This window comes from Halichoerus grypus, chromosome 6, assembly GCF_964656455.1.
Source record: "Halichoerus grypus chromosome 6, mHalGry1.hap1.1, whole genome shotgun sequence".
Taxonomy (NCBI): Eukaryota; Metazoa; Chordata; class Mammalia; order Carnivora; family Phocidae; genus Halichoerus; species Halichoerus grypus.
Genome location: NC_135717.1, coordinates 138,464,845 through 138,486,106, shown reverse-complemented (window position 1 = coordinate 138,486,106; position 21,262 = coordinate 138,464,845). Strand labels below are relative to the sequence as shown.

General features: G+C 41.6%; 1 protein-coding gene across 1 annotated transcript in view; it reads left to right on the top strand.

The window, feature by feature from the left end:
- E2F7 (E2F transcription factor 7) overlaps window positions 1-20,116 on the top strand; it is a 38,622-nt gene extending 18,506 nt beyond the window's left edge. The window contains exons 7-13 of the mRNA XM_036106094.2: window positions 1,155-1,289; window positions 8,282-8,467; window positions 8,947-9,019; window positions 11,725-12,214; window positions 13,521-13,776; window positions 15,385-15,806; window positions 17,160-20,116. Of these exons, the coding sequence (XP_035961987.2) occupies window positions 1,155-1,289; window positions 8,282-8,467; window positions 8,947-9,019; window positions 11,725-12,214; window positions 13,521-13,776; window positions 15,385-15,806; window positions 17,160-17,330 (1,733 nt within the window). The 3' untranslated portion in view covers window positions 17,331-20,116. The remainder of the gene's footprint in view (window positions 1-1,154; window positions 1,290-8,281; window positions 8,468-8,946; window positions 9,020-11,724; window positions 12,215-13,520; window positions 13,777-15,384; window positions 15,807-17,159) is intronic.
- The last annotated feature ends 1,146 nt before the right edge of the window (window positions 20,117-21,262 follow it).

The following is a 21,262-nucleotide window of genomic DNA, read 5'->3' as shown; positions in this document are numbered from 1 at the left end:
CTTTCCCCTTCTTTCCTCACCCCCTGCCTACTGTCCTGATGGGTGGAGATGAAAGGTGTCTGCAGGTAAGAACCAGAGGAATGGCCAGGGCAGGGCAGGGTAGGGGTGGTGGGACAGGGCTGCTGGGCAGGGAGAGAGGTTCCGAGTTGCACACCCAGGGCCTCTTCTTTTTCTGTCAAGCCTGGGTGAAGCCAAATACCCTTAGCTGCCAGTAGCCCTTTCAAGCCCTGGGAAGCCACGAGCCCAACTTTCTCTGCTTTTTCTGTTTCCACTGGAATTATAGCCACCCTGTGGGAGAAGTGACTAGATGAAATTCAGCTCTATCAGGATTGGGAAGAAGATTGCATCTGGGGTGAATGTTTGATGTTTCTGGACCATAATCACAGCTCCTTTGCTTGATCATAGCCCCAAGGTCAAGTGGGTTTCCTACCTATAAATCGATTTCTTGAATAGAAATTACTTTGCGGGTATTGCCCTGCCTGTTGAATGCCTTACCACCCCTTCCGAATTTCTCCTCTAGTACCTGCATTTTCAAATGTCTCTTCCCAAACCTTGTAAGACTCAGGGAATGCCCGTCCCAGCCCTCCACCACTAGGCGGCCAAACACCAGGATTCGGATGAGGAACTGCCTGTCTTGTTGTCAGCACAGCTGAACCTCATAACCTTGAGCCCCAAACCCTCTTGTGTGCCCAGGAGCGCAGCCTCACAGGAACCTCTGGGGGATCCCTGTCATTTTCACAGGCCAGCTGCCTGCTCGAGCTGGTATCATCACCTCCTGCTGAGAGAAACCCAGAGCAAGCTTTTGATGTGCCACATAGCAGAATTACATTCACTAAGCCTTTAATTACAGCCCCTGTCCCTCCCTTGGTCTTTTTGCCATCTCAGCACTCCCCGCTTGTCACCAGGTGCCTCTTACAAGGGGTGTGAAGTTGTGGAAGAGGAAAGACACACTGACCTTCCCTTAGAAAGTGTCTTCAGACACATCAGATACATAAATCCCAGGTGATTGCATGACAGAGCCGTCGGCCTCTGCTGCACCCCATGGCTTTCTGCTGGAGGTTTATGTGGTGGCCGAGAAAAGTGACCTGTCACGTCAACTAAAATGTAATGGTGTCACAGACGGCGTGACCATAATTGTGTTTTATATCTTTAAGCAAAGGTACGACGCCTCTATGACATAGCCAATGTTCTGACCAGCTTGGCTCTAATAAAGAAAGTGCATGTAACAGAAGAGAGAGGCCGTAAACCAGCCTTCAAATGGATCGGGCCTGTGGACTTCAGTTCCAGTGGTAAGGTCGCATGGTTTTGCTAGGCATCTATTTTATTTACGATCCCCAATTCCTGTTGCAACTCATGTATATTCTACACAGTGAGATTGATCTTCATTTCCCATAACCCATGTCACATTCAAAATTAGACTAGTGGTATCCCTCGGAACAATGAGCGTTAGTCTGTAAGTGGTGTGTGCGGCAGCTCACCGCAGGAAGGGAAATCCTGAGAGCTTATAACGTGGGAGTTTCTGTAACTATTAAATTATAGCTCATTAGCTTTTTTCATTTTATTCCAAAGTTCCTGGAAGTTTGGGCTTGAGGATTAAAAATAACCATTCTTATGAACTCTGGTGGTTTCTGCATTAGCAGAATAAAGCATTGTTTTTCTTTGAAATTCCAGGTAATGTAAAAATTATATCAATTACTATCACAAAACTAATATGTGGTAAAGAGGGCTTCTACATATGGTATGGGTGTAATGAACACCTTTTTGGTAATTTATTTAACAGGTTACAAATGTCATAGTTTTACTGAACTAGAGCAAAAAGGGTATTATATTCTTATTTGACAGGGAATATCTGAGCAATTGAGGACTGGATCCTACTGTACCAGCTACTTTACATATAGCTATGCTGCCTGGGAAAAAAAGCCATTAAAGTTATTTTTAAATTACCCTTCCAATTTTGGTATTAGTGGCATAAATTTCTGCCACTTAACCCAGGCTTATAAAAGATATAGCTCTCTACCTCACTTAGAACACATTATTCACTTAGGATCTAGATGAAGCCACTTAAAATCAAGTAAAACTAATTCAACCCAGCACGTACTTACTGCACGTGGACCGTGCACAGTTACTATACTAAATGCCATGAGACGTTTAAAGACGTGTATGACACCGTCCCCGCCTGCATGAATTCTGCACCTTTGCCATTTTCCACTCCTCCGCCTTTGGCTTCCAGCCTTTTCACCTGTGAAGCCCTCTTCTTTTTTGACATGCAAATATTCTACTCAACTTCCAAGATCTGGCTCAAATGTCAACTCCTCCATGCAGTTGTCCCTGGTCACCCAGAGCAAAGACTGTCTCTTTGGAGCTACTGCAATTTACTATTGTCCTGTTGTACTTGGTGAGGTTGATACGTCATGCCATCATTGCCCCAGCTCTATGCATTTGAAGCCAGACTCGGTCTTTTTTTTTTTTTTTTAATTTTTAACAACTGTATGAAGATATAATTCACATAAGATATAATTCACATAATTCATCAATTTGAATTTAGGACAGTCAGAGTGCAACCATCACCGCAACTACTTGGAAAACAAAGTCACCGTCCCCAAAAGGAGCCTTATACACATTAGCACTTACTTCCCACTTCTCCCCAACCTCTCCTTTCTAGCACCAGGAAAACAAATTAATATATTTCCATCTCTATAGATTTACCTATTTTAGAGATTCCCTGTAAATGAAATCATACAATATATGGTCATTTGTGACCGACTTCTTTCACTGAGCACAATGTTGTTAAGGTCCTTCAACCTTAGAGTGTGTCTCAGTACCTCCTTGCTTTCCATTGTGAAATAACACGCCGTCGTGGCTCAGTCGTTAAGCGTCTGCCTTCGCCTCAGGTCATGATCCCAGGGTCCTGGGATCGAGCCCCGCATCGGGCTCCCTGCTCCGCGGGAAGCCTGCTTCTCCCTCTCCCACTCCCCCTGCTTTTGTTCCCTCTCTCGCTGTGTCTCTCTCTGTCAAATAAATAAATAAAATCTTTAAAAAAAAAAAAAAAAGAAATACCACGCCGTCGTATGGATATGCCATCTTTTAGTTCTTCATTCGGCAGTTGATGGACATTTGGGTTTTTTCTACTTTTTGGCTATTATGAATAATGCTGCTTTGAACATTGAGGTAGAAGCTTTGATATGGACATCTGTTTGCATTTGTCATGGGCATATCTAGGGGTGGAATCGATGGTTCATATGGTAGCACTATGTTTAACATTTAAGGAATGGTCTAGCTGTTTTCTGAAGAGGTGGATTCCTAGTGACTTAAAAGTAGACTCGGTCTTTATTCATCCATGATTACCCGATAGTACCCACATCCAGTGCCTTTACTCACTTTTGCTGGTTAGTGAGCTTCTATTAAAGGTATACTTAGCATACATTTGAAAATTAGAGAACAATTAAGCAGGATACACGGTGGTCCTGACTCTTTGGGAACTCCGAGAGGATATGGGTTACATTCTGACGGACAAGACTTAGGTTTTGGAGGGAAGGAGACTTGCTTTTTAGTTCAAGGAACAGATACCTAAAAACAAATCTGGTGTGCGTTTAGAGAACAATCACCCTGATTGAAGTGGAGGGCATGCGATAGGGAGTAATGAGACATAAAATGTGATCGGTTGGGACCACATTTTGAAAGCCTTCAAAATAAACCCAGAAATCTGACCTAAATGTTATAGGCAGAAGTGATATGGGAGCTTTAGATAGATTGAAAGAGAAGAGAGACTCAAAGGGGGTAGTGTCATTGAAGTGTGAACTCACTTTCTCTACCCGATAGAAACTTCATCTTTCTGTATATCTAGTTTCATTACTGACAATATTACTGTCATCCTCAACCCAGCCATCAAATCTGGAACTTCAGGTTACCTTTGATTTCCTTAATTCACTCTCCTTCACTCCTCCAGTAGCAATTCCTCACAGGTAAATTTAATAAATGTGTCTTTTCCTCTTCTTCCCACCATCATGGCCTTTTCATCCTTTCACAGCTTTTTTGTGATCTTATGACATAGAATAAATGGCACATCGTTAAAATTACAACTTGGTAAGTTTTGCATTGTGTGCACCTGTGAAGTAATCACCACAGTCGAGATAATGAACCCATCACCCTCCAGAGTCTCCTGTCCCTTTGTAATTCCTCCCTCCTTGTCCCCCCACCCATCCCCAGGGCAACCACTGATTTGCTTTCTTTCCCTGAAGATTTGTACATATTTTCTAAAAAATTTTATAAGGGAATTATATACAGTTGATGCTCATTATTCAAAGTGCATATTTGCAAATTTACATACTAAAATTATTTGATAATTCCAGAATCAATACTCACAGAATTTTCTTAGTCATTCGCAGACATGCAAAATGGCAAAAAAATTTGGTTGACGGCGCACCCGTGTTCCCAGCTGAGGTTGAACAAGGCAACACCCTGCCCTCTTATTTCTCATACTTGTTTCTACATGACTCTCATACTCTAAACAATTGTCCTTTTCGTGGTCTTTTTAGGGCCATGTTTTCACATTTTTGTGCTTTGTGTTGGGGATTTTGCTGTTAAAATGGTTCCCAAGCGTTGTACTGAAGTGCTAATGATTCCGAGTGCAAGAAGGCTGTGGTGTGCATTACAGAGGAAATAATGTATGTTAGAGGAGCTCCATTCAGGCATGCGTTATAGTGCTGTTGGCTAAGAGTTCAATGCTAATGGATCAACTATATATATTAAATAAGGCATCTTTAAACAGAAACACATATAAAACAGGGTTATGTGTTGATCATTTGACAAAAATGTGACCAGAGACTGCAGGAACCTAACCCTATATTCCTCTAAGAGCAATGGTCCAGTATGTACTAATTCAGTGTTCATGGTAACTTCATAGAACATAATTGCCATGAATAACAAGAACTGACTGGTAGTGTGTATACTCTTTTTATCAAACTTCCTTTGCTTGGCATATTTTCAGATTAATAATATTGTAGCATGTATCAATAGTTTATTCCTTTATATTGCTGAGTATCCCATTGTATGGATATATCATTCTTTATTCATTTACTTGTCAGTGGACAAGTGGATTATTTCCAGTTTTGGGGTGTTAGAAATAAAGCTAAATGAATATTCACGTACATGCCTTTATATGGTAGAATTCACCAGTGAAGCCATGTGGGCACCTTCAAATGATATTATACCACTTATATTGTATAAGAACCTTACAATAGCATACTTTTATTTCTTCCTGCCTGGCCTGTGTGCTGTTGTTGCCAAACATTTTACTGCTCTGTATGTTAAAAACTCCGCAATGCATTGTTATCGTTTTTGCTTTAAACAGTCTATTGTCTTTTAAAGACATTAAATAAGGGGAAAAAATTGATATCTACCCATGTAGGCACCATTTCTGGTGCTTGTCATTCCGTTTTGTGGATGTAGGTTTCTTTCCATCTGGTATCATTTTTCTTGGCTAAATGGCCTTTCTTTAACATTTCTTATAGTGCAGATCTGCCAGTGATGAATTCTTCCAGCTCTTCTATGTCTAAAAGCATCTTTATTTTGCCTTTTTTCCAGCTTTATTGAGGTATACTTGACATATATCATTTATAAGTTTAAGGTTTACAGCATAATGATTTGACATATATTGTGAATTGATTACTGCAATAAGTTCAGTTAGCACCTATTATCTCATATTAATACAATGAAGAGAAGAAAATTTTTTTCCTTGTGATGAGAACTCTTAGGATTTACTCTCTTTACAACTTTCATGTATAACATACAGCAGCTTTAGCTACAGCCATCGTGCTGGCCATTACATCCCCAGTACTTATCATGTAACTGGAAATGTGCACCCTTCTCCTTTGTTTTTGAAAGATATTTTCACTGGGTAAAGGATTCTAGGTTGAAGGTTTTTTCTTTCAGTATTTTAAAGAAGTCGCTCCACTGTCTTCTAACTGATTGTTTCTGGTTAGAAATCTATCATCATCTTGTTCTTCCATATGTAATATGTCTTTTTCTCTGGTTGCTTTTAAGATTTTCCTTCTGACTGGTTTTAAACAATTTGATATGTGTGCTTTGATGTACTTTTCTTCATGTCTCATACTTGGGTTTGTTGGGCTTCTTGGATCTATGGGTTGAAATTGTTTATCAACTTTGGCAAATTTTCAGCCCTTATTTTTTTGAATATTTTTTTCTGTCCCCTCCTCTGTTCTTTGGAGACTCCAGGTGTGCTAATATTTGGCTGCTTGAAATTGTCCCACAGTTCACTGATGTTTAGTTTCTTTCATTCTCTTTTCTGTGTTTCATTTTGGATGGGTTCTATTGCTATGTCTTCAAGTTCACTTTTTTTTTCCTGCAGTGTCTAATCTGCCATTAATCTGTATTTTCTTCTCCAGCATTACAATTTTTGCCCCCAGAAGTTTGACTTGACTTGAGTTTTAATATTTTCATTGTCTCTACTTAATATGCTTAGTCTTTCCTCTGGTTTCCTGAATTCACGGAGTACAATTATAATACCTGTTTAAATGTGCCTGTCCACTAATTCTATCATCTGTGTCACTTTTGAATCCATCTCAGTTGATTTATGTCCTCACTGTGGGTTATATTTCCCTGCTTCTTTGTATACCTGATAATTTTTAATTGTATGCCAGACACTGAGATTTACATATTGTTGGGTGCTAGATATTTCAGTATTTCTAAAAATGTTTTTCAGCTTTGTTCTGCGATGCAGTGAAGTTACTTGGAGACAGTGAACCTTTCAGGTCTTGTTTTTAAGCTTTGGTAGACAGGATCATCAGCAGTTAGTCTTTAATGCATTATCCCCACTACTGAGGCAATAATACCCTTTATAATATTCTAACCAATAATCCATGAATTAGGAGATTTTTCCATCCTGGCTATTGGCAATAGGCACTATTCCCAGCCCTGGATGAGCTGCAGACACTATTCCTTTTGCTCCTTTTAAGTGGTTCCTTTCCTGACCGTGGGTAGTCTCCTCACATGCATGAGTACTCCACTAGATACTTAAGGGGTGGGGGTGGGGGGGAACCTTCTGCAGATCTCCAGCGTTCTTTTTGTATGGCTCTCCTCTCTGGAGTTTTGCCCTGCAAACTCTAGCGGCCCTGGCTTGCCTTGGCTTCCAGCTCCACCCTCAACTTGGGGAGACTTCCAGTCCCTGTCCAGGTTCCCTTCCCTATACTCTAACCTGGAAATATTCTCTGGGCAGTAAGTGAGAGCAATCATAGGTCTCACCTCATGTGATTCCTGTCTCTAAGGATCACTGCCCTTTGTCTCCTGCTGTCCAGTATCTTGAAAGCCATTGTTTTATAATGTTTTGTCTGATACTGTGTTTAAGGAAGGAGGGTAAATTTGTTCCCTGTTACTGTCTTGACCCATTTTCTTTTTGATTTTCTAAAAAGACCATTTGGGGGGGTTTTGTTATGAGAAAAAGAAAACTGTAAAGGTGATTTTTAAAAAATTTTTGTGTGTTTTAGAAAATGTAAGTCTAGCTGAGCCTTTCCATTTATTAAATTAGTCTTATAATTAAAACGTGCATGCTTTGAACTTAGAAAAATCACACAGATGAACAGGGTAGGAATGACTGAGCAACAGGGACTATTTCTCTGTAGAAATACAGGCCTGGTTCTATCTAAAAAATTCTGTCCTGATTTCACACAGGCTCCTTTAAGCATAAAATGGGCCTCCAAGGTGCTCCTATTCTCACTGTTCTGCAACATTTCAACCATGAGGTTTTTGCTGACCTTATTCCCTTGGTCACTTGGTAACTGAGCCTCCTACTGCATAAGAAAGACATAATAAAGCATAATAGATTCTTATACTCATTGCCGTAGAGCTGTGGCCTAAGAGGCCAATCTCCGTTAATGTTAAAATCTCTAAATGTGCGTGTTGGGCTGAGCATGGTTGTGTTTTCCTTTGATATCTCTGCACAAAGAAAGCATCTGAAATGTCAGGTCCGTTCTAATTTGGGTTGGAGAACATCTTGCTCTACTTTTGTTGCAGTTTAGATAATTTTAGAATATATATGGATTCAGTTTCACTTTACAGTCTTTTACTAACTCTTAAAAAAAATTAGTACATCAGAAGAAATTGGGGTTTGAGACAAGGCTCCTAAAATTCCTTTGATTGTCTTAGTTTTTAATTTATAGGGTAGCTCCATTACAATTACAGGCTCTCCAAGCTCTATCTTTAAAAGGCTAAAATTATCCTGAATTATAGCTATGTAACAACACTACCAATTCTCTCATTTATTTAGATGAAGAACTAGTGGATGTTTCTGCATCTGTCTTACCAGAATTGAAAAGAGAAACATATGGCCAGATTCAAGTCTGTGCAAAACAGAGGCTGGCTCGACATGGTTCTTTCAGCACAGTTCAGACTTCTGAGAGGATCCAGAGGAAAGTGAACTCAGAACCCAGCAGCCCTTATAAAGAAGAACAAGGTATCTGCCTTTCCATATTCTGGGGAATCCGTCAGCCGTCCTATAACAGTCACCCTACTCAGGCATTTTAAAATAAGGTGACTCTAGGCCCTGCCTGTTTTTTCCATTGACCTGAAGTGAAATGATGGTTGGGGGTAAAAGAGTTGCAGGCTTCCCAGGGAACGAACATGGCCCCATGCCTGAAATTCATCCTAGTCCACCAGTGAAGATCACCCGGTTTGCCAAGGTTGGTCTGTTTGATGCATGTCAGACATTCATCAGATTTACAAAGCAACACTTGTTTTGTTTTCTAATTATTGATGAGACCTGAATTCCCCATTAAGAGCTAGCTTCTGGAAATTTCTCTCTTTGAATCAAAACCAGAATGGATTTGAAATAATCTTATAATCCCTGAGCAGTGAATAATGAATCCATCTGTATATAATTGGTGTGTATAAGTCCCCTGCCATATTTTGTTAGAGTTTTATTTTCCTTTATAGGATCAAGTGGCTACTCCTTCGAAATTGGAAGTCTGGCAGCTGTTTACCAACAGAAGATAGAAGACAGTTCACAGTAAGTAGTCTTCAAAAACTGACTGTATTCTTTTTTTTTTTTTTAAGATTTTATTTATTTGAGAGACAGTGAGAGAGAGAGACAGAGAGAGCACGAGCAAGGGGAGGGACAGAGGGAGAAGGAGAAGCAGGCTTCCCGCTGAGCAGGGAGCCCGATGTGGGGCTCGATCCCAGGACCCTGAGATCATGACCTGAGCCGAAGGCAGACGCTTAATGACTGAGCCACCCAGGCGCCCCGAGTGTATTCTTTTCTATTTTCTGGTGTTAACTTTGACTCCATTGAAATGCCACCCATCAAAAGGTAAATTTTAGCAGTCATGCTCCTAAATTAGCCATTTGTTTATTAAGAACTTTCTAAGTGTCCCCTTTGTGCCCATCATTGTGCTGGATGTACCATCAGGGACACAAAAGTATGAAAAATGTATCACCTAAGCTAATGAAAGCTTATAGGGGAAAAAGTAAAAACAAATACATTGAAAAAAGACATTTCAGTACTAACACGGCCCTGAGAACTGATGATTGTAGTTCCTGGAATCACTTATCATCACTGTAGCTAATTTTGTTTATGAGCCACCAGGTCCCGTTCTGAAAGTTTTATGTGTATTAACTCATCTCATCACAACAACAGTCACTTGGGTTTGGTACTCTTATCTTCATTTTACAGAAAGGAAACAGAAACCCGAAGAGGTTAAATAACTTGCCCAAGGTCACAGGGCTAAGAAGTGACAGAGCCAAGATTCAAACCCAGGCCATCAGACTTAAATTTTGGGTCTGATTTTGAAGGAAATCAAATATTATGGGAAGAAGCAGAGGAAATGCTAATGTGGAAACAAGAGAGGTTTTTTGTTTGTTTGGTTGGTTGGTTGGTTTTTTTTTTTTTTAGATTTTATTTATTTATTTGACAGACAGAGACACAGCAAGAGAGGGAACACAAGTTGGGGAGTGGGAGAGGGAGAAGCAGGCTTCCCGCCGAGCAGGGAGCCCGATGTGGGGCTCGATCCCAGGATTCTGGGATCATGACCTGAGCCGAAGGCAGACGCTTAATGACTGAGCCACCCAGGCGCCCCACAAGAGAGCTTTTATTTTTTTTTAATTTTTTTATTGTTATGTTAATCCCCATACATTACATCATTAGTTTTAGATGTAGTGTTCCATGATTCATTGTTTGTGCATAACACCCAGTGCTCCATGCAGAACGTGCCCTCTTTAATACCCATCACCAGGCTAACCCATCCTCCCACCCCCCTCCCCTCTAGAACCGTCAGTTTGTTTTTCAGAGTCCATCGTCTCTCATGGTTCATCTACACAAGAGAGCTTTTTAATGACAGATTTGGGAAGAAACAGATTGTGAGGCAGGGTGAAGGGAGTATGGGGACCATACACTGATTAGTTTAGCCATAACGATTTGTACAAATAGGATAGCAAATGGAAACCTCATTCATAAAAAGAATTTGGGGTGTTAGAGGTGAATAGGTCAAATTGGGGGAAAAAAAAGAACCCTTTGGAAGCCAGGTAGAAGAAGAGTTTGGGTTTATGAGACAGACAATAAAGACCTACAGCAGACTCACTGGAGAAGAACACTCTTGGGGCTTGAAGCAGGTGGGATGGCGCATCTGCAGCCGTTCTGGTGCGTCGTGGTGCAGGTCTGAGTCATGTCAGCTGCAGATGGAAAGGAGTGGAAATCAGTGTAAGATAGAAAGAGACCTCACAAAGGACACCTGGGTCTCAGATGATGGTGCTACTATTGGTGGAGATGGGGAGGTTGAAGGTGGATGACTGGAGATAGGACGGTGGGGGATATACTCAGTGTGGGCATTTTGAGCTTCACAGAGCTGAGTAGTAGTGATTTCTCATTCAGAGGGACTGTGGTTGGAGAGATTTACTCATCTCTGCAGCCCAAGGCCTTCCATTTGATTCCCAGCAGCACGTGGACAAAGAGACGGGGCAAAATAGATCTTACTGATTCCATCAAAAAGGTTCAAAGAAATCCCTGTCCTCTGTTTACTAGTTCTTAAAGGAGTCTTAAACAGGTTTTCCTCATCTGTTTCCAAAAATACACTGAAAACATAAATGTTTTTTAATATTTAGAAGTCTTTCTGTATAAAAGGCCCAGACATTGTTTATAATCTCATATATTAAATGGAGCTTAATTTTGAATGTGTTGTGCCTAAAAATTGGAATACTGAGCAGAATGGGACAAGAATGACAGAAAATAATTTAGTAGGTAACTTTATTTCCACTCCATTTATCTCACAGTGGAGATAAATGCCCCGTTCAAGCGGGGCAGCTAAACTTCAGAAGGCTGATTAGTCTCTGAGCCTCACTTTTCCTCCCTCATCAACTGGCAGGGGTAACTATCATAATTATGTAAAGTTATGATTATGTTAGTCATCAGGCATCTGCGGGCCTGCTACTATCAGTCACTATCAGTCACTATCAGTATGTGACTGATAACTATTAGATGTAGAGGAGGCAGGGGAGAGCCCGCGTGAGCTCTAACCTGAGAGCCCCCCAAGCATCCGTCCAGGTTATATGGTTATCGGCCTCTGGAGTTAGCTAATAGGTGCTCAGGGGGCACACTTTAGTATCAGCTCGAGCAGCATTATCTCATTTCTGCTTTGGTACATCTCTTTAGGAAGGCAGAGAATCAGGAGCTGGTGGAATGTGATAACTTGATGGGACCCATTATGTTCCTTTTTACTGCAGGAGGAAAGCCTTTGCCAGTAAGAGAGCGATGCCGCCGTCAAGCAGCCTGGACCCTGCTGCTCCTTTCCCTGGCCTGTCTGTTGACTCAGAATATTGTGCTACTCCTTTAGCACACCAAGTCTTTTCTGCGGCCCAAACGGACCTGCATGCCTTCCCCGTGCAGAACAGTCTGACTGGACAAGTGGGTGTCTCACCAGCTTCTGCAGCCTCGGACGTGGAGAGCCTGAAACCAGCCCTGCTGGCCAGCCAGCCCGTGGTGTACGTGCCCTCCACCTCACTGTTCATGCTGTATGGAAGCCTGCAGGAGGGACCGTCCCCGGGGTCCGAGAGGGACAGCAGAAGCGCGGAAGTCTCAGCAGCAAAGCAGCCGTCCACACCCTCAGTTCAGAAGCGCCTCGGGGAGGAGAGGAAGCCTCAGGAGGAGGAGCCAGCCACTAAAAGACAGAGCAGGGACTACGAAGACAGCCCTCTAGCTCTTGTCATGCCCAAGGTAAGGGAGTTCGGGTGGGCTTGCTTCGTGACAGCCCGTTAACCCAGAGTTCCTTCCCAGTAAAGATGCACAGCTGCTAATAAGCTATTGAGTCTGGAATGTGACATATTTCAGGTATCACTTGTATAATTAAGCCCGGGACTGGCTCTGCCGTAAAATCTTGCCATAAAGTAGTACCGTAAGGAAAGAGACTTTTATAAAACTCCTACTTTGCATAAAATGCTAAAAGGTGTAAAAAAAAAAAAAAAAAAAAGACCCATAATCCCACCACATAGAGTCAGTCACTGTTAACATGTTTGTATATTTCCTCCCCGTCTTTTGGCTCTCCTTTTTTTTCTTTAACCAGTTGAGATCACTGACATAACCATCTGAATCCAGGATGCACCTGAGCTCCAGAGTCGGCAGTGTGGGTGCTGCTGGTCTTGAGGTGTCTGTGTCCGTTATCACGGCTCAGAGATCCTGTTTCCCCAGCTACAAAACGAAAGCAACAAAAATATGAGCTGTTCACATCTCCCACTTAGTAGCCATTCAGAGGTGAATGAGATCTGACCAGTCAAACTCTCAGGAAGCAGAAGCACCATCATGACAGCAGTCTGTGCTGGGTTCGCTCAGCACACTCATGGAAATCAGTATATTATTGAGGACCCTTTCTCTTCTGTTCCTTTCTCTTGCCAGAGCGAATCTTTGTAATTTTGTGTATAGCCTGGGGTTGCAGAACAGCAGTGAAGGACTGACTGGTATATATCGGTCTTAGATAACCAAGACTGGCTTTGGGCCAGTCCCGCAGTCCTTACTGGGCCACTCAAAGACTGGCATCCACACCCCTTTATGTGTTAGCAGCTCCGAAATTTACCTCATCATCCAAACACCACGGCCAGTCTGTCATTGTTAAAACTCCATCATTTCTGGGGCGCCTGGGTGGCTCAGTCGTTAAGCATCTGCCTTCAACTCAGATCATGATCCCGGGGTCCTGGGATCGAGCCCCGCTTCGGGCTCTTGCTTGGCAGGAAGCCTGCTTCTCCCTCTCCCACTCCCCCTGCTGGTGTTCCCTCTCTCCCTGTGTCTCTCTCTGTCAAATAAATAAAATCTTAGAGAAAAAAAAACCTCCATCATTTCTATGCTTAAGAATCCTAAGCCTATGGAAACACGTGACAGGACGCTGATTTTCAGACATACACAATTCAGTGTGGCACGCAGCGGTCTTTGACCTATTTGTTTATGTGTTAGCTATGTTGAGAAAGCTGCTATTGAGATTTACCGCTGGGATTTTTACTTGCTTTTCTGGTTCCTGGTTGGCTCTGCTTAGAAACCCTCAGAGTCCACAGACGTTGCCTCCCCCAAGACCCCGGGTAACAGCGGCTCAGTGCCCCTCGAAGACATTCACAGGGAGGCCCAAGTCTCGGCTGCAGAGGAGGCTTCAGGAAAGGCCACGGTCAACTGCTTCATTTCTTCTGAGTGGGGAAATCCTTCGAGAGACACAGAGATAGAAAAGTCTTCAAAAGAAAATGAAAGCACCAAAGAGCCCTCTTTGCTGCAGTACCTTTATGTGCAGTCGCCAGCTGGTAAGGGGTGTCATCGTGTCTTAGGGCCCCTCGGGGTGGTCAGATCATAAATTAGATTTCTACATTTCTGTCCATGTCACCCGACTGAAGTGGTTCGTCAGTGAGCTCCTGTCTACACAGCCTCTGAACCGTTTTACTCTCAGCCCTTTTCTCCCATCTATGAAATGAAGGTAGAGGCTGCTTTCACTTCGGCCACCTCGAAGGACACTATGAAAATAATTAGGGCAAGTGATTTTTTTTAAATGCATTAAACTTTATTTGCTAAAAAAGCACAATTCAAAAGATCATTCTATTATTATAATTCAGCTGAATCTGGCATTGGTTCAGTTTACTGAACAGTACGAACCTATTGGCCTCCATGGACAGCTAGCGTGGTGTCCTGAATATCCAGAGGGACTGAGCGTGTCACTGTGGTCGAGGGCCAGGTCTGGAGAGGGCTGGACGTTAGGGCCCCTTATTACCTGCATGAACGTAAATATTCAGCCATCCTCACTGGTAAAGCAGGACTGACAATGGCACCTGTGTCACGGGGGTGCTTTCAAAATTGAAATACATCTTTCATAAATTTTATAAGGTAATACATCTAAAGCACTTCGGATAATAGTGCCTGACAGTAAGACTCAAACGCTGTCAGTATTTTGAAATAAAGCTGAAATATAATAGATCCCTAATTTCTAAGACACACATTGTGTACATAAAGCTGCTCTCGATGCAGAGAGACTTAAATTGATTTTCCTGAATTTTCCATTCACTTACAGGTTAGGTAGGTGTTATTATTCAGTTATCTACAAAACATTCTTTATTCCATTAGCAAATACTTTTTGCGGATTTAATGTAAGCATGACAGTGGTGCAGATACACTGATAAACAAGAAACAGGCTCAGTCCCGACTGAATGAAAATGACAGCCCAGCACAGGGAGTATTAGCTTTTTCTGGGCCAAAGACCTATTGACACTATGGTAAAACCCATGGATTCCTCCTCAGAATGTTTAAAAAAAAAATGCATAGAATTAAATACATAGGATAATAAGGGAAGCCAATTATATTGAAATACCGTTAGAAAAAATTTTTTTAAATTATAGTAATAAAAAGATCTGACAGTAGTTCCAGTGTTCTCATAATTTCAAAGTCATAATGCGCTTCACAATCTAATAAGAATCTGCTATAGCTATAATGTTATATGAATATATATGTGCTTTTTACTAGTGACAAAGTCAAGGTACTATTAATACTGTTGGATTTGTTGCCTGTGATCCAAGTTGAGGGAAATATAAATTTGTTAGAAGTTTATAAAAATAAAAGATAAAATCTTTCCAATCCAAGTTCACTTTCCTCCTCAATTTGCATTCAGTGGAACACACATTAATTGACCCTCTCAGGAGACACAGGCATCCACCACATTATCACACAAGTGGACGTGGGACTTCACTGGTGGCCACTGCTGGGGAGAAGCAGTGCAGAGCGGGGAGAGCGTGGGAAGGGGGTTGGCCTGGTCAGGTGGAATCCATTCATTGTGGGTTCCCACTTGGAAGGGCGGCAGGGGAATGTGACACTGTTACGGTACCTACTGCTGTGTTGACTTTCACCTTGGTCTGCTTCTGTTTCAGGATTAAATGGTTTCAATGTGCTCTTATCTGGCAGTCAGAACCCCCATGCCGTGGGACCCCCTTCAGGTCAGCTGCCATCCCTCAGCATTCCTTGCATGGTCTTACCATCTCCGACGCTGGGCCCTTTCCCCGTTCTCTATTCTCCCACTATGCCCAGGCCGCTTTCCTCTGCCCCTGGTGCTCTCCCAAATGCGGGACCTGTGAATTTTGGCTTGCCTGGCCTTGGATCAACAGCTCATCTTCTCATCGGCCCTACAAACATGGTTAATCCAAAATCATCAGCACTCCCCTCCGCAGACCCTCAGCTTCAGGGTGCCCACTCACTCAATCTGAGTCCAGAGATGCCAAGATCACACAACATCATCCAGCCTGAATCCCCTGCGTACGCGGGGCATCCTGTCTCCGTAGTAAAATTACAACAGGTGAGTCCTGCTGTGAGCCCAGGAAGATCATCATTCTGTGATGGAGTCAGTATGCATTTCATGAGCTTTGCTTTTAGTCCCATGACTGCAGGACAGAAGCTCCAGGTCAGCGTCTATCCAGCTTCTGTTGTAGACCCAGAAGTTATCTGCTTACTTTATAAGGCATGGAGGCTGGAGACAGGAGATGCTGTGCTTTAAAGACAAAAATATTTTTTAGTTGTCAATCTGTTCCTTAAAATTAGAGGGACTTATTTTAAGGATAGCTCAAGGGACTATTGATGAATGCAGAATATTCAGATGATTTCTTCAGGTTTTCATTTCATTAGATGAATAAAAGGAGAGCACCCTGAATTTTCATTGTACAGCTATAGAAACAATTTGGGGAAACAGAAGTCTGGATACTAACGCAAAGATTCCTAGCATCTGTCATTTCTCAAAATGCAATGTTTAGGAGAGTATATATATATATATATATATATATATATATACACACACACACACACACACATACATACTCAAACACACAAATGTACATATATGAATTTTATAATCAATATTAACTAATCAGTACTATATTTCCCCCAAACTCCCATCTGTAGTTCAGTCAGTAAGCATGTGTTGATTTCCTCTTATGCCTCAGGCATTGTTCAGAGTGGTTACTTTCTCTGATGGAGAAAGAGTTTTGCGTTGTGGCCAAAAATATTTTAGACAAGTTAGTCAGAGGCTTACAAGTTTGCTAGATGATGAAATTAAACATGTTAGTTTTTAAACAAGGTGATGATAATGTGACATGCTTTCCATTCACCAGTTATGTGCCAGGCACTCATGCAGGCAGTGAAGATAGGACAATAAACAGAATAATGGTCCCTGCTCTTTTAGGGCACATTAAGGAGATCAATATGCAACATTTAACACAAGAAGATACATAGTTGCAAGTAAACAAAAGAGCCAGGACGCACATACTTACTGCTTGCGTAGTCCAACGTGCTTTATAAATACTACCTTTTCTAATTCGTGCAGCCCTGTGAAAGTCGTCACTTTGTCACCCGCATTGTGTGGATGAAAACACTGAGGGACAGCGTGGTTAAGTAGCTTGCCCAAGGTCACCCAGCTAGTTGTGCCGGTGCCATGCTCCCAACCTCTTCACTAGGCTGCCTTTCTGCACACAAAACAAAGAAGTGCATTTCCAGTTGTGAGAATTGTTGGGGAGGAGATAAAGCAGATGCGTGGGACGGAAAAGCGAAAAGAAGGAGAACGCCTGCATGAAGATCATACTGACACAGGTCAAGAAAGGGCTTAGTTCGGAGACCGAGAACAGTTTGACTTCACTTCTGTTTTTACTTGCTCTTTTAGTCCCCCGTTCCTGGGACCCCCAAGAGCATCCGATGCACACATCGTGAGACATTTTTCAAGACACCTGGCAGCCTCGGAGACCCCGTCCTTAGGAGAAGAGAAAGGAATCCAACACGAAACACCAGCTCAGCGCAGAGGAGACTGGAAATCCCCAGCAGCGAGGCTGACTAACCTGCCGCCATGCCAGGCCGGGGTGGGGGGCCACCCACCTGACTTTCCCCGTCCCAGGTGATGCCCTGATGCTGAATGCAAAGCGGGACGCAGACCATCATCTGCACACATCGTCCTCTCTCTTTCACCTACCGGTTCTAATGTTAACTTCCCATCATCATGAATCATCTATTTTCCTGAAAGCAATTGTTATTAATTGTGCATTTAATATCAGTTAGAGTCCAGACTCTGTGCGTGGTGTCACAGTGAAAGCACCGACTGACTTGTGGTTTTGATTCAAGAATCCTCTTATTGCTGGAAGTCGATCTGAACAGGCTACTGGAGCCTTGTGGTTTTTCTACTGGGGGAGCTGTCTAGCACTTAACTAGGGTGAGCATTCTTGGCAGGTTTTTCCCCCTCGCCCTGAGTCTAGATCTGTGGTGAGAGAAACTTCTTTTCTGCAGTTTAAAAAAGCTACTGCTTCCTTAGGCTTCATCAGGAAGCCGACTCCAGTTGTGAATCCTATGGTATTATTTATTTTGTTCCTGAAATGGGATTTAGTGCAAAAAGTTTACAACTACAGCAAAATACATGTTTTTCAGGGTATGACGACTTGAATGTTTGTGCTTTTTTCCTCTAATTTGCCCTGCACTTACTTTACAACCTACTAATAATGTGGATAAATGTGTATGCATGACCGAATGTTACGACCAAAATAACTGTGAATGGCCCACTTGCTATAATGAACTGTGCTGAGCCTGTCTGGGCATGAGAAGCAAGATGCATGCTAGCTGCCTAAGAGCTGACCTGTGTGAACAATAAGGTTTTACTGTTCATTTGTAAAAATCCTACCTTGTGCAGTTTCCTTCACTATGTGCCCCGTGGGTTTTTTAATTTAAACGTTAACTGTAGAGTATCAGGTATGGATGCCTTCGAAGAATTGCTGTCTATTGAATAAATCAGGATGGTAGCAAGTGATTGATTATATGGAAAATTGGAACCTGGATGGGACCTTTTGGTAGAATTCTGAAGAGTAATGATGTAGAAATTGATATAGTTCTGATAGGTGATCATTTTATTTTTTTCTTTGGCTTTTTTCTTTATTTGTGGAAGGGTAAGAGGGAAAACGGACACATTATGTTCAGTATCCAAGAGTATTCAAACCAGTTATTTTTCGGAGCGTTTCTGAAAAATAAGAACGGTGAGTGCAGGGATTCATTGTTCTAGCATGAGTACAATTCTGGAAACTATTATGCAATACCCCTTTGTTAAACCATATTGCTTTAGGATTTCTGTAAGTAGCCAAACTAGCTCTTTGTATTCCTAGATTTATTGATGTACCTCATTCTTGTCTCTTCCAGCAAATGCCTTCCTCTCTCCCTTTTTTCCTTCCCTCCTTCCTTTCTTCATTCCTTTCTTTTTTAAGCTTCTGTCTTAGATCTGGAATCTTGGTGTACGATTCTATTTTATTTTTATTTTTGGACCCAATAAAATGTTATATGAAATAAAAATATTAATTTAAGAGACTCTGGGAGTCTGAGTAAAGTAGCTTTATATTAACTACAGGATACTATTAGCCTTATTACCCCCACAAGATTTTTGAAAACTTGAGGTAGGTAGCCAGATTAAATAAATTTGTTATTATATAAAATTTTTATCAACACTAAACTTTTAAAGTTTACAAGATGGCATTTTTTCTTTTATTTTTTTTTACAATCTTTTCTAGTGTTAAACAGATAAAATTATGGTTCTAATCATCAACAACCTCCCAGTAATGGTTACCCAGAGTTAATATGAGGAGTTCACCTTGAAACAAAAATATGCCTTTTTCAGTGAACGTACAGGACACACAGCATCCTTATCCGCACAGGGTACGTGCATGTTTAAATCCACCATGCCTAAAAACTTCCACAAAATATTTTCACTTGAGAGGTCTACATTTAGATGAAATCACAATCTGATTTTCCCCACACTGTTTTTGGATGCTCGCCACTTACTACTTTAACTTCTTTGCTATCCTTTTTTTTTTTTTTACTCTGTTCATGATATGACCATATAAACCTCAGAGAATCCACAGTTCTTGAGGGGTGTTAAGAAGCAACCCCATAAATCAGAATTTTATGACTCTGTGACCATACTCAGCAACAGAAAAGAAAACGGAGAACAAATTCCTTTTGTATTCAGTACCCACTTTTTAATGTGGCTTTGTGATGTGTAAAAAGATAAAAACAAAATAATGCAGGGGCTGTTTCTGTCAGGAAAACCGTATGCTTCTGATAGAGCAACTGATGGTAGTGAAGCTGCTAAGCTAGACTTGGGTATTCGGGGTAGTGAAGAAGTAATGGCAATCTTGAGTCTATCATTGTATAACTTAGTAACAGACAAAAATAATTGTTGGGGATCCTGCTAAGGAAATTCAGCTTTGCGTTGGCACTGAGGGACGTGTGTGTGCCCTACACTGTCCAGGGTTTGTGAAACCCTTTCATTCTGGTACAAGAGTTGGGAGTATAACTTTTATACTTGAATCTACCTACCAAGTTTACATATTTCTCAATTCTTTTTTGTAAGGTGCTATTTCTGTATTTAAATAACTTTTTTTTTTCAATGTAAAGCTGCTTTCAGCTAATCTTATTGCACTGCTAGTTTTTTGTAGGTATTAATTTTATTGCTGCTTACTGCTTTTGTCTTCATACTATTTAGCTCTGCCCTTTTTTCTCATGGCTATATTATCTATAGCTATCTACTTGTAACTTTACTACATGTAAACTGATTTTTTTTTCTTTTAGAAAGATATTAAGCTTTATAAAATAGCAATAAAAATTAATTCATTTCACAAGAGATGTTGGTTGTATTTGTTGGTAGGCCGTGTGTACCAATTTCAGCAAAACCTTTAACAGTTGCAGCATAGCAAACCAGGCCCTCATAAACCCAAACCAGATCTTTTTATTGAGACCTCCCGGTAGTTCCCAAACACCAAAACTTAATGTGTCAGAATTACACAGGAGCTTGAAAGGGTAGGAGGATGATGCTCTGGAGCTTCTGATTTCTACTGAGTCAGCATCTCAGGTTCGGAGCTTCCGGATGATTCTGAGGCTTATCCACTTCGAAGAATCACAGGTGAATGGAGACCACTTCCCCAACTTTTCATGACATCTGCAAGGTTAAATGCTTCTCATTCTAGCAAATGCCTACCCTTAGTTCAGAGCCAAATTCTATCATTAACACTCACTTTCAAATTAACCTCCGAACAGACGTCATCTGATTTTCCCTACTTTGTTATACTTGCAGAGTCATTTAGGTTACGTTGGTGTTGGTTCCTCCTGCTAAATTGTGAGGTGCTAGGGAAAGCACTAGCTTTGAAATCCAGCATCAAACCCAGTCTGGGAACTCAGCAGCCCCCAAAACGGTGAACGGAGGAACTATAGGACCCCATACAACAGGGCTTGCCCTTTTGCTAGGGCTGTTCAATTCAGCTCTCGCCAATCATTTTACCGTGACCTCTTCCTTCCGACACATCACTTCCTGTCCCAGTCCATAGCTTCCCTTCTCACAAGGCATATACAGTTGACCTTTGAACACCACGGGGCTTAAGGGGCGCCGACCCCTGTGCAGGAAAAGTCCAGCATAACTGACTCCCCAAAAACATAACTTCTAATAGCCTACTGCTGACCAGAAGCTCTACCAATAAGAACGCATTTCATATAAGTACTGTATATTGTATTCTTACAATAAAGCTAAAGAAAATGTTAAGAAAATCATAAGAGAAAATACATTTACAGTACTGTATATATCGAAAAAAGTCCATGTAAGTGGACCTGCACCGTCCAAACCCATGTCATTCAAGGGCCAGCTGTATGAGATAACAGGATAAATCTGCTTCTACACAAACACCAGTATTAGGATCTCACTAGCATGCCTTTAGCGGTATATTATAATATGGGGTCGTGCTATTA